Source organism: Melanotaenia boesemani, chromosome 9 (assembly GCF_017639745.1).
Source record: "Melanotaenia boesemani isolate fMelBoe1 chromosome 9, fMelBoe1.pri, whole genome shotgun sequence".
NCBI lineage: Eukaryota > Metazoa > Chordata > Actinopteri > Atheriniformes > Melanotaeniidae > Melanotaenia > Melanotaenia boesemani.
The window spans coordinates 17107929-17120228 of record NC_055690.1 but is presented as its reverse complement, the minus strand read 5'-3'; the positions used below and the strand labels follow the sequence as shown (position 1 = coordinate 17120228).

At 38.8% G+C, this 12300-nt stretch overlaps 1 protein-coding gene across 4 annotated transcripts in view; it reads left to right on the top strand.

Annotated features, from left to right (window-relative positions):
* The first annotated feature begins 2317 nt into the window (after positions 1-2317).
* sytl2b (synaptotagmin-like 2b) overlaps positions 2318-12300 on the top strand; it is a 31012-nt gene continuing 21029 nt past the window's right edge. For all 4 annotated transcript variants that reach the window (XR_006011454.1, XM_041994088.1, XM_041994086.1 and 1 more), the window contains exons 1-8: positions 2318-2670; positions 3726-3885; positions 8550-8713; positions 8906-9017; positions 10608-10656; positions 10759-10861; positions 10950-11370; positions 11451-11656. Coding sequence is in view for 3 of the 4 variants with exons in the window: in XM_041994088.1 (XP_041850022.1) it covers positions 3785-3885; positions 8550-8713; positions 8906-9017; positions 10608-10656; positions 10759-10861; positions 10950-11370; positions 11451-11656 (1156 nt within the window). In the remaining variant the exon portion in view is untranslated. The remainder of the gene's footprint in view (positions 2671-3725; positions 3886-8549; positions 8714-8905; positions 9018-10607; positions 10657-10758; positions 10862-10949; positions 11371-11450; positions 11657-12300) is intronic.

Genomic DNA, 12300 nt, shown 5'->3' with positions numbered 1-12300 from the left:
ACAGGTTTGCAGGACTTAAAATAGTGTGGATCACTACAATGAACCCATAGCCCTTACAGTAGCACGGTGATGGGAGTATGATGATATGGAGCTGTGTAAATGCAAAAGGTATCTGCACATGAATAGCTCAGGAAGTTATGAGAATCATAAACTCCTAACCTCTTGATATCTTGTAAGGGAGGGATGTGTCCGCATGGTAACAAGACAAAATACACTGCAATAAATAGAAAAGTGTTTCTAAAGAAAACATCTGTGACCTGGCTGAGTCTGTCTTGAATCCAGTGGAACAACTAACTGAAATAATTAATGAATCTCTCCAGAAATGAGGGCAAAACTGGAATCATCCACGCTGAGGCCTGTTTTCCACAAAAGAGGAAAGGAGTGAAAGGAGAAAGTATTTGAATCTTAGTAATGAAAGAACTACTGACTTGTGTTGCTGTGAGATCCTACTACGAAGTCTGCGTTTTAATACTCTGAACTGTTACTTTTCATTTTTACATTTTGCACTCCTGTTCAACCTAAAGAACAATCAATCAACTGAAATTGAAGTCCATTGCTCAAGTGTGTGTTCAGTGTGTTTTGTACCATCTGGTTTGGTTTTAGGTCTTATTATTTTTTTTTATTCCTGTTTTTATTCTATAACAAATCCCAGAAAAATTCATGACACTTGTCGCTTCAACAGTTTCTTTCAATAATGAAAAGTTGTGTGCCCTGGAAACCAAAATAAACTAAACACTAGTGGACTTGAAAATGTGTGAGCAATGACCCATCTTCAAGCACTTTACATAAGCGACAAACCAGATGGATCTTATCATCTGTCAAAGATGATAGTCTTGCAGAGTAGCAGTTAATCAAATTACCGCAATCCAATTAAAAGTTTTTACAAGGGCCTCTGAGAGTCTATGGCGGCTTGCTTTGTTTAGAGAATTTGACATTCCTTAGAAGGTTAAAATGGTCTGATTAAAAAGATTAATAAAAAAAAGAAGTTTATGCACTCACATCATTTGGTTTAATTGCTTGTGAACACAAATAGCTGATCAGTCAAACACATGGCAGAAAGTCAGTGCATTTAGGCATGTAGGTAGGCATGGTCAACACAACTTGAAGTTCAAACTGAGCATCAGAACTTGGACGAAATAGGATGTATGTGACTTTGAACATGACATGGTTGTTGGTACTAGATGGACTGGTCTGAGTATTGCTGATACTGGGATTTTCATGCATAACCAGTTGTAGGCTTTACAGAGAATGGTTTGAAAATGTGAAAAATATCCAGGGAACTGCAGTTGTCTGAGTAAACAGGCCCTGTTGATGTCATCGGAGACTGGGCAGTCCAGTTTGGGATGACAGAAAAGCAACTCTAACTCAAATAACTACTCATTACAGCCAAGGTATGTAGAATACCATCTGAACACACAACTTGCAAAACCTTGAAGCAGATGGGCTACAGCAGCGAACATGTTTTTCCTGTAACTGAGACTACTGTTCGTAACAGCTTCACCAAAATTTCACAATAGAAGACTCAAGAAATGTTGCCTGGTTTGATGACTGTTTCAGTAGGATCAGAATGTGACATAAACATTGATCTATCCTGCCTTGGATCAATGGTTTGGACCGCAGTGGTGTAATGTAAGGGATAATTTCTTGACACACTTTGTACCAACTGAGCATGGTTTAAATGCCTCAACCTTACTGGCCATTTCCATCTATGACCAGGGTACCCATCTTCTGATGGCTACTTCCTGCAGATCACACTATGTCACGAAGCTCAAATCATCTCAAACAGTTTTTTTCATCATTGTTCCTGATGCTATTATATCAGGTTTATCTATGCCACAAAGAATTACAGTAGTTCTAAAGGCTAAAATGGTCCAACGTGATAGGCTACTAGCAAGGTGTAGCCTACCTAATAACGTGGCTGGGGAGTGTATTTCTGACACGTCTTGTTAGTTTCTGGGGCCAAATAGGAATCTTAATTAATGTTTTATTTATACTCTAAGGTAGATGACTTCATCAATTCACGATTTTTACAAGAAAAAGATATTTCTAGCGGCTCCACATATTCTGAACATAAAACTAGGACAGACAAACTGATGGTTTCAAGTATGTCCCCTAAAAGTCACAGAGTCACATCAGGGTAGGGGTGTTAATATTTTTGGCACGTGTACTTCTTTAGAATTTCGAACAGATGGGGACATGGCTTCGTGTCGCGAGCGTGTAATTGCTGTTTGACCTCGGGTTGTCCTGCCTGCCGGTGAGCTCACACCTTTTTTTGTCAAACAGCAACAGGCGACACCTGCTGGACGCTGCCTGCCATTGCAGCCCGGATTAGTCAACACACCCATGTGTAAATTTCACTTCAGGGTGCGATTAAATGTAAACCTTGCGCTCAAAATGAAACATTCAGGCACCGCTTACATCAAGGGACGAAATTGAGTGCTTAGGATATAATATGCTTGCTGGTCACATTTGCTGCTCGTCAGGTCCTCCCCATCGCTCTGAGCCCGCCCCCTCTCCTCCGCTCACGTCCGGGGGATCCAGCGCATCCAGCAACAGCGGCAGACCTGCGGAGGAAGTAAAACTTTCTTTGTCCCTGTAGCTTTTTCCATCATCACAGCAGGATGGCAACTGCATGAGCAGACTGTGAAAACTTCTACGGTGTCCTGCAAGGTAAGAAAATACAATACGCATGGTGTCTACCAGTTTATTGACCATGAGGCGTGACAGAATGAGCATTAAAGTTACATTTGACAGTGTATTTAGAGGCTTAATTGGCATTAATTTTTATTTTCAATTTAGTTTGATAAAGGAAAGATAATAATAATAAATAATAAAAAAAAATCAATCCTGTTTCCTACAGATTAAGCACGTTTTTCGTTTAAGAACAAGCTACAGAAACGCAGGAACAGTCTGTAGTTTTCTGGAGAGCTTAGCAAAGCCAGCTTTGTGTTTTACCTGCTGTGTCAACAACCTCCACCCTTTATAAATTTAAACTTGATGTGAGCATGCACAAAAGTAAAAATCTTTCGCTATAAGAAAAGGCACCAGTGTAAGCAACATTTTTTCAGTGTGTCTAACTTTGAAAGTCTGCCTCTCAAGATTATGAGGTTAACCAGAAGATCAAATTAGTTTAGATAATATTCTCTCTAATCTTAGTTTTTGAGCATGAACTGCTAAATGATGTGGTAAGTATGAGACATTTCCAAATACTGTGTCAGAAATAAGCTTGAGACTTTTTTTTTATATCTCTTTATCTGCCACAAGATGTGAGGAGATGTTATGCATTTATGGATATATCCAGGTGAAGGGGGGAGACAAAAAACAAACAAAAAACAAAACAAAAAGCTGCAGTTTTTACTTTACAATCAGAACTCTGTGGGAATTACCGTAACTGTTTGTAGATATTTCTGGATTAAATGTGGCTAATAGACTATTTATTACACATAATCAGAAGCCTGTTGTATGGAAGTAAGTTTAATTCCCTGGCTGTAGTTTTTGGATTGCTCATTTTGTGAAGAACCCAGAGGAATAGTTTGTGACTGTTGCTGTAGGGTTTGAGATATATTCTGCACATTTTGTGGGAATAAATGTTCTTCCAAATTATTCCAAAAAAGCCTATTTCTTCTCACTTCTCCATCTTTTGTGAGGGCACATCTGTAACATGAGTGTACTATGTGCAAGAAACATGGCTTCTGAGGTAGTAAGCATGCTTGTATGTTGCTCAGATCCAGCTTTCATCCAGCATTTCTACACCTGTCTGCTGAGAGACGCAGGAAGAGGAAAGATGATCGACCTGAGCCACCTGACGGAAGAGGAGCAGGGGGTGATAATGACGGTTCTGAGGAGGGACGCAGAACTGAAGAAGGCTGAGGAGGAGAGACTCAAGTAGGAATTACCGCCTCTATCACATATGATAATATTACATTTAAACTTTTTTTTTTTTTTATATCTGTAAGCAGTTGTCTTTTCCAGCTCTGCTAAAAAACTCTTTTCTGCTCAAGTTATTTTATATGACTGGAGCAATTTGGGCCAACATTTAAGTTAATGTCATGATGTTGGGCTAATGTCATTTTATAAGTACTACTTAGTCCCTCCATCACAAACTCCGTGAGAAGAGGCCTTTGTAGGACTGTCTTTGCTTAATAGAATAACACAATAACAGCTTGTCCGGACACAGACGCAGCCTCCGCTGTGAAGAAATCTCAATGTGAGGTGACCAATTAGATTACAGATAAGTTGAAGTACACCCATGGATGAGCAAGGTCATGCTGCTCTGAAAGACAAGAATAGAAATCCTCACTGATGAGACACATCAACCATGCCTTACTGTTAAATATTTTCATTTGGAAAATTATTTCAGCTTAAAAAAAAGTTGAATTTTTCAGCTTTCTTGCTCTTCATTGCACCTTTTGGAACGGTTCAGACAGATTGTACGTTCACAAACGTTGTGAACAAAAGGAGAAACAAATGTATTACCAATCACATGCAATTCAAGTGCACATGTGCAACATTAGAAGATGTGTTTCAGTCATTTTAAAAGGCAACTTTGCCCCAAAACAAAGAGCTTTTCATTGTGAGTTTAATGGAATTGGCTGGCCGACCTTGTTGCCCGTGGGAGGCTGAATACTCGCTGTGTCTTGTCCAGTCTGGTGTAAAAGGATTAAGCCAACAGCCTGTAATAATGTGCTACCCTTATTTCACATGACAGCTGTGATTCCCCGACAAGCAGAAAGATGAGCTGGGATGGTGATTTTAAGGCACAGGAATTTGTTTTGATCCCTCTTTGATTTAATTTTTACTCAGCAGAGATGTTTTCCGAATTCCATCCCTAAGATCGATCATGTGCAGTTGTTATGTAAGGGTTATATTGCAGTATGAAGTGGAAGTCATAGACACATGATGTCATTAAAATCAAAATTGAATAAAAAATTTTTATTCAGTAAAACTGAGGTCCAAATATTGTTGAATTTAAAGGGGAAAAAAAAAGTTTAACTTTTAACCATATACCTGTTTGGAAAATCCATTCTTTCATTTTTTTTTTTTTTTAATTATTTTTTTTTTTTTATTTCAAACGAAGGAGAAACTATATATAACAAGAAAATAATTTACAAAAATAATAATGATTATTGCATTATCAAATTTCAAGATTCAAGATTCTTTATTTGTCATTATACAAGTGCAGGACACAAGTACAACGAAATGACTTCCAGTACAACCCGTCCAAGACTAGACAGCAACAACATGTAAGCACAAACAGGATCAGGCAGACTGAGGCAGCAGCCACAGCGCGGCACACCTATATTAATATTAGATATAGATGGAAAAGATAACATGAGGGGCAGTGAATCATCGGGGGAGGTGTGTCTGTAGTGGTGTATGTGAGTGTGGTGCATGCATGTGTGCAGTAAGTGAGTCTGTGAACTTTCTCCCAGTTCCTTTCTTCAGTCTCTGCCACCTGATGATAGTGGGGCGTCCTTGGGAGCTCATCCAGGAAAAGTCCACCGCCCGAGAGGAGGGTGGGGGGACTTAGCATCCGTCAACATAACCTTCCAGGAGAACTTCATAACCAGCCATCCAAGGCCAGTACAGGAAGCCAAATTAGATAACAGCATTTGTCTTAGTTTCAGGCTAGAGCTGTTTCGTCTGCCTTGAGTCTCTCAGTGGTCCCACTGGCGACTCTAAATCATCCGAATTTGTGGGTCAATTTCCATCCAGCCGAGCAGACAACTTCTCCAAGTTGGTGTCCACTCCGCGTACGAGCTCCGGAATCGCAACCAGCTTGTCATTCTGAGCTAGAATAGCCTCCAGTTTACGATTTAGCTCCTGCAACGCCAAAGTCTGATTGTTCATAGCTCGGCACACACCGGCACAGAAATCCGGCAGCTTGCCAGTGGCCGCTGACAGTGTCCGAATTTTGCGATATGCCAGGAAACCGCCCGCTCCAAACAGCCGAAACCCAGTTAACATGAATCTGAATGTGTATATGTCTTCTGCGTCCTCAACAGAGAGAATCGACAGGCACATGACCTACCACACACCCCAGGAATCCATCACATATGCAGCCGAAAACGTTCCGCCAGGACAAGCAGGCTCCCCTACGGCTGTTTTCCGGTTTGAATAAATTTGGTCGAGGGACCAGCTGATCAAATCCATGGTTCTAGATTCTAGATTCAGAACAGAAATGCAGAGAGAGTCATTTTAATAAATAAATTTTAATATAAAGAAGTTCAAAAAAGTTAAAAAAAAAGGAGTGGGGAGAAGGTTACACATTATCCAATATCAGGTTTTTGAGTGTGTTCTAGCTGCCAAGAAATTAATTCAGAAAATAATGAATGTATAATATATTTTAAAAGAAAACAATGCAACGACTTGCAAATAATTTAAACTTTTTTTTTCTAGATAGACCTTTAGAGAACAGAAGACTGAAAAATGCTTTGAACTTACCTATTAGAACTCTTCACAGCTGAACGGGTGATTCAGCAACAGGCTAGTAATAGGATTTAATAGAAAAGGAGCATCAGAGAGAAGATGAGTCTTCATTTAGTTGGAAATAAAGGATAACATCTCAGCAAACAGTGCAATGTGAAACTCTTTAGACTCCACATTTCTTTATACAGTTTATTGCCAGGAAAACAAGAAAAGTGTAGCAATTTACTGAAACATGCAAGCATAAATTAAAATACAGTATATAAGGCAAAAACAAAGTTTGAAGCCAGAATTTAGATAACCTACTTCATTCTTTAATCTGGTTTAATGCGAACCCTCTTAGACAATCTTTCTGGTCACTTCTTTAAGTATTCTTCAAGAATAGTTCTCCAGACTTCTTGAAGGACATTTCAAAGCACTTATTTGGATGTTGGCTTCCTTTTATTTTGTTTTCTATCATAATGATCCTGCCCCGCTTCAATAATCTTGAGGTCTAGCATCACTTCGTAAGATCTATTGCCACTAATTTGCCATCCAGTTCTTGTGTCATTGGGCATATCTCTACCTTTTCTCCCTGCTTCTCTTCCTTAAGAAAGGCTTTGCGACAGCCAGTCTTTCGCTGAGACCATTCTTGATGAGGCTTCAGTGACCAGTAGATGGATCAGCTGAATGGACCGATAGGTTGTACATTTCCCAGGTCTTGTATCAGGTCTTTGCCGGATTTCTCACCATTTCTCTAGATCTTCACTTTCAGATAATGTTTATCTGCTGTAGATAGTTTCTGAAAAGCCACTTCTCCTTTTGTCCTGCCCAATTTCCTGTTTTTAAAAACACACACAGCATTGAAACTGAAATATGCCAAATTGTAGAGCTAACAAGCCCCTGGAAATCACCTTGTTTGTTCTAAAACACTGTTTTATGTCTTATCTTTGGTATTTTTTTTTGGTTAACGCAGTTAAAGACATGGAAACAAATGATGTGAGACAGTCTGCTAATAGCAAAGCGCCTAATGATACAATTAAAAAACGGTTCTTTACAAAGATTTCATATGTGTAGATACAACAGTGGTTCATTTAACTTTGAAAGACCCTCAGAAAGCCTGGAGAATTATTGTCGAGGACAGTTTAAAAGATTGTAAGGCCTATCTCTTTGTGAGCAAATACAAAAAAAGGAGAGGTCGCTTAGTACTGGTGACATGCGCATAACGTATGGATTTTACCATCAATGTTTAAGACACATCTGGATGCATGTGTACGTTTGAAAACAGGTTCCAACTCTCTGCAGTTAAACCAGTAGTAGTGGAAATCACTGCTAAACAGTTTATGTTAAAATGCAAGTAAAAACTCCAACATGCAATGAAAATAATGTAAAAAAAACAAAAAAAACCTTCTGCTTCCTCTATGCCAGAACTTATTTCAGATGGACTGAGCTAAAGTGGAAAATTGTCCTATGATTTGATTAAAGTGAATTAATTAATTAGATTCTTTTTTGGAAGTAATGCACACAGTGTCTTCCATGCTAAAGAGGACTAGAATCACTGACCTGTTTCCAGCACTAAACTTTAAAATCCAGCATCAGTGATGGTATAGAGGTGTGTGCATGAGTAAGGTAAAATGGACTGTACTTGCATGAGTATCTTACACATCTGGTAAGGCAAAATGAATACTGAGGTTTTGGACCAACACATGGTCCCATCTAGATTTTTCTTTACCGAAAGGGCTTGTTTATTTCTGCAGGACACCGGTTCTGTGAAAAATAATTCATGTGCCTGCAGCTCAGACTTGCTGCTCCCTGAAAACATTTGGAGCATTATGAAATGAAATATGACGAATTAGGTCTCAAACTATTGACCGGTTCTCTCTGTGTTTTTTCTTTGTCTGCTCTTGGCTTCATAAACATCATACTCTGAGATTATTGTTTTCTGTAATTGAATTAAAATGTGTCAGATTCTCTGTTCAGTCTAAAGCTAGCATTATCTCGACTGAATTCTTTCTGTGCCTCATTCAGCAAGAAATGCCATCCTGCTTTTGCAAAGGAGAAAAGAACTATAAATAACGGTGGTACAGAAAACCTTCTTGACTTGAGCATTTGCACATGTCTCCTTTGTCTTTTTTCCCCAACAGGAAGCTGGAGAAGGTGCTGAACAGCAGTACACAGTCAGATGTCAAGCTGAAGTACCTGACAGGAGAGTGGTTTTATGAGGCCAAGTCTCGCAGACACAATGACAAGATCCACGGCTCTGAGATCATCCTGGCATCCATGAAGCAAGGGAAAGCAGCTAGTTTAGGTGTGCTTCCTTTATGCTCTGGAAAAGGGTTGTTTTCAGCACATTTTTTTAAATAGTGGAAAGAATCTAGTTGTATTTGCTACCAACACTCAAAGCTAGTGTGTGGTATCTGTCTCAGTGCTTCAGATGCTCTAATAACTGTTACTAATCTGCATTATTTTCTGAGATGATGCAAACTCCTTTCTCCTGCAGACGGGTCTCTGAGAATCGACAGATCCAAGTCTCCCAGCAGTCGAGGTTCAGATATCGTGGCTCCACTAAAACCTGCCAGATGTTCGGAGGCACCACAGCCACAGGAAATAAAGTACACTATTAATTTAACCTTGCTATTTGAAACCTATAAAATTTCTCTATTTTCCAATTGTTAATTAGCAGGAAGTCTGTCAACTCAGAAACATTTCAGGATAAATGTTTGTAGTTCAAGAGGTACTTGTCTTGAGTTATGAAATTCAGGCGTGCTAAAACATCAGATGTTTTACAGCTCTGTTCAGATGAATTTATGTGTGTGTTCAGTGTGTGCCATGTCTTGTGTAAACATAGGTGGTGCTGACTGAAAATAGTTTGTTTTATAACCCAGCAGCTACTATGCCACTCACAACAGACTGCAATGAAAAGAGATAAACAGTTTAGTAGTGTTTGCTTATTTAACTAAATTTGCTCTTAGTGAGCAAGTTACCCCACTGAGTCAGCTGAATAAATCCAAATGTATAGTTAAATTAAATGTGACACAGCTCAGACTTAGTCAGAATATTTCTGTTAAAGCAGAGTCAATATTTGACATGACTAAACCTCTCTGTATATTTACTCGGACAATACGCCAGTTCCTGTCCCGTTTTTAAGTTTATTGCTGCGTCACGTGCTTTAAATGTCAAATGAATTGGATTTTATTCATTTTCTTAAGCTACAACATACAAGATACTTAGTCCTTTCATGTGTTTGGACTCCCTTGATGTTGGTTGACTTGGTTGGATGTTGTTTTAAGTCAGAAAGCCTCAGTCATGCACAACACAGTAAACATCTGAGGCAGGAATAATTTACTAATGAGATGCAGCAAATTTATCATGTTAAAATAGAGTCTTGGTCAGAATTATTCAATTTCAAGCATAGATTTGAGAAAACCGTTAAAAAATAAGTGCAAATTAAATTTTTTTTACAATATTTTGAGGTGTTTTAACGTTACAGAGGGTAAAAATATAGCTTTAGAAAATGGCATGTTTAGCTCTAAAATAAACAAAAAACAGACCCACAACATGATAACTCATCCATGTGATTTACTGTCAGGCCTTCTTTTTCTTATCTTTCATGGGAATGCACTGCTTCAGCAAAGAATGTTTTTCTCCAAAGAGCATATTCATAGAAAGGCTGTCTGTTAAAGGCTTTGCAGATTTAAGTATTGTTGCCTTGTGTGTGTCTTTCAGTAGGGGTGTCTTTCTTGGATTTTGCCCAAGGAGGACACCCCTACTTGTTTCAGTCTGCAGGCTACAATATGGGCTGAAATACAGCTCCAGATGGCTCTGGGTCAGCCTGGAGCGCTGTAGGTGCTGTGTGTGGTATTTTTTCCACAGTGCTCACCAACTTATACAGCTTTAGGATTTTTAATTTAGTTTGAGTTTTAGTTTTATAATAACGCTTATTGGCTACCTTGGTATGAACACTCAAACTTAGAGATAAACTACTATTTTTTACATATTTTTATTCTTATTATTAATTATTTACTGGTTTACTGTCTGTTTATTTTCTTTTTATTTGATTGTTAGGATCACAGTGAAATAGTTTGCTTGTATTTGTCAGTTGATGCTTTTTTCTTGTTGCATTTTTTTTTATTTAATTGTTCCAAGTTTTCGTTGGTTTTATTTACTTTATTCTTTTCCTTTTTTTACTCTTTCTGGTGCAGTGACACAGAAAAAGAGAATCGTTTTTTAGCAGTTCGCTCCCCAAGAATGGTAGGCATATGTGTTACAAACTTATTTGTTTACTGCAGGTTTCCTACAGTCATCTACTACTACTGTAATGTAAATAATTCATTCTTTTCATTTTACTTCAAGCCGAGGCAAAACCCTTTTAACCGTGCTTCCCTTATTGTTGTCGAGCCTCCTGAATATAATCATGACTTTTCGACCAGTCAGGACCAGGAGCCACAGGAGACAGGTTGGATCCCAGATTTGGATCAGACACATTTATAAGAGTGTGGTACAGGTGGTGGTACATTGATAGTATGTGTCTTTCTCCCCCTCAGAGCCTACCTCTCCACTGAAAAATGCTCCAGAAGTAGAGTCCAGTCTGACTGTAGGGGGCTCCATCACATCTGAATGTTCTTCTGTGGGTTTCAGGCCAGTGCCAAAGAAGCGGACATTTCTCTCAAGACATACTGTCAGTCATTTAGACAGTAACGGCCAGCTGGGGTTGAACACTCAGGTAAGACCTGTTGTTCCTGCTCCAAGACGGAGCCTTCAGAAGCGATCCACTGTGAGCTCAGACCAGCCCTTCCTGAAGAACACAGATGAAACACCTCAGAAAAGTGCCTCTAATCAGTTGAATCAGTCTGTGCAGCCAACGAAATCTGCAGATGAAAACTCCCTGCAACAGCTGTGTGATGCAGTTTCCTCAAATCCAAGTCTGGAAAGAGAAAGAAATCAGCCTTTTATAGCAAGTGATGGGTCAGTGGACAGCTTTTACTCAAAATCTTCCGTTAAATCCTTCGACCTTTCATTAAAAATCAAACTCTGTTGAATTTCAGACTTGCAACCTACACCAGGACTGATGTGTCGGCTGAAATAGAAGCACCACAGAGGTGTGAAGATCTAGATGATCAGACCCAAAGAGAGCACACAGCTTCGAACTGTTTAAGCAAACCAAGCAGCAACATTCAGGAGAAAGAAAACAACAGCAGTATGAGGTCAGCAGTGAGGCAGGAGGAGCTCAGTTTACCTCAAAGCACTGTGGGTAGGTTCATTTATATGACATTAATATAATTTTTGCACAAGTGAGTAGCCTTTTCTTTTGTCTTTATTTTTCTGTGGCTACCAAAGTTTTTATGAGGTTCAGCTCCAAGCAACTGATGTTTTTTTATTATTATTTTGTTTTTACAAATTTCTGGAAGAAAGTATGTTTGCCTGAGGTACAAAGGTTGGCATACTTACAAAAAGGTATTTCTTAAATTTACCACAAAATTGTAAAACGTTTGTCAGTTTTTTTACTGCAAGAGATAAAGTGTGAAGGTCCTGCATGATATGAATACTCCTCCCTGTAGCTCTTAATATAAAAAAAATCTTTGGATTCAGTTAGTAACATCTGCACAACTGTACAGCCAGAGTGAAGACATTTGGACTCCACTGATAATAGACTGCTTTGGGAATTATAATGCAATAATTCCTCTTATCTTTATTACCAGGACAAAGTAAGATAAGGTTAGAAACTGACATATTTATTTTGGCCATATTAAAACTATAAATTAGAGATTAAATACCAGCTTCATAACAATAGCTCAGTCATACTGATACTGATTATGGTAAGAAGACTTCCAGAAAGATACTGTAGGTGAACGCACTCTCGGTTTGGATAATTATTAGAAACTCTAGCAGGGCATT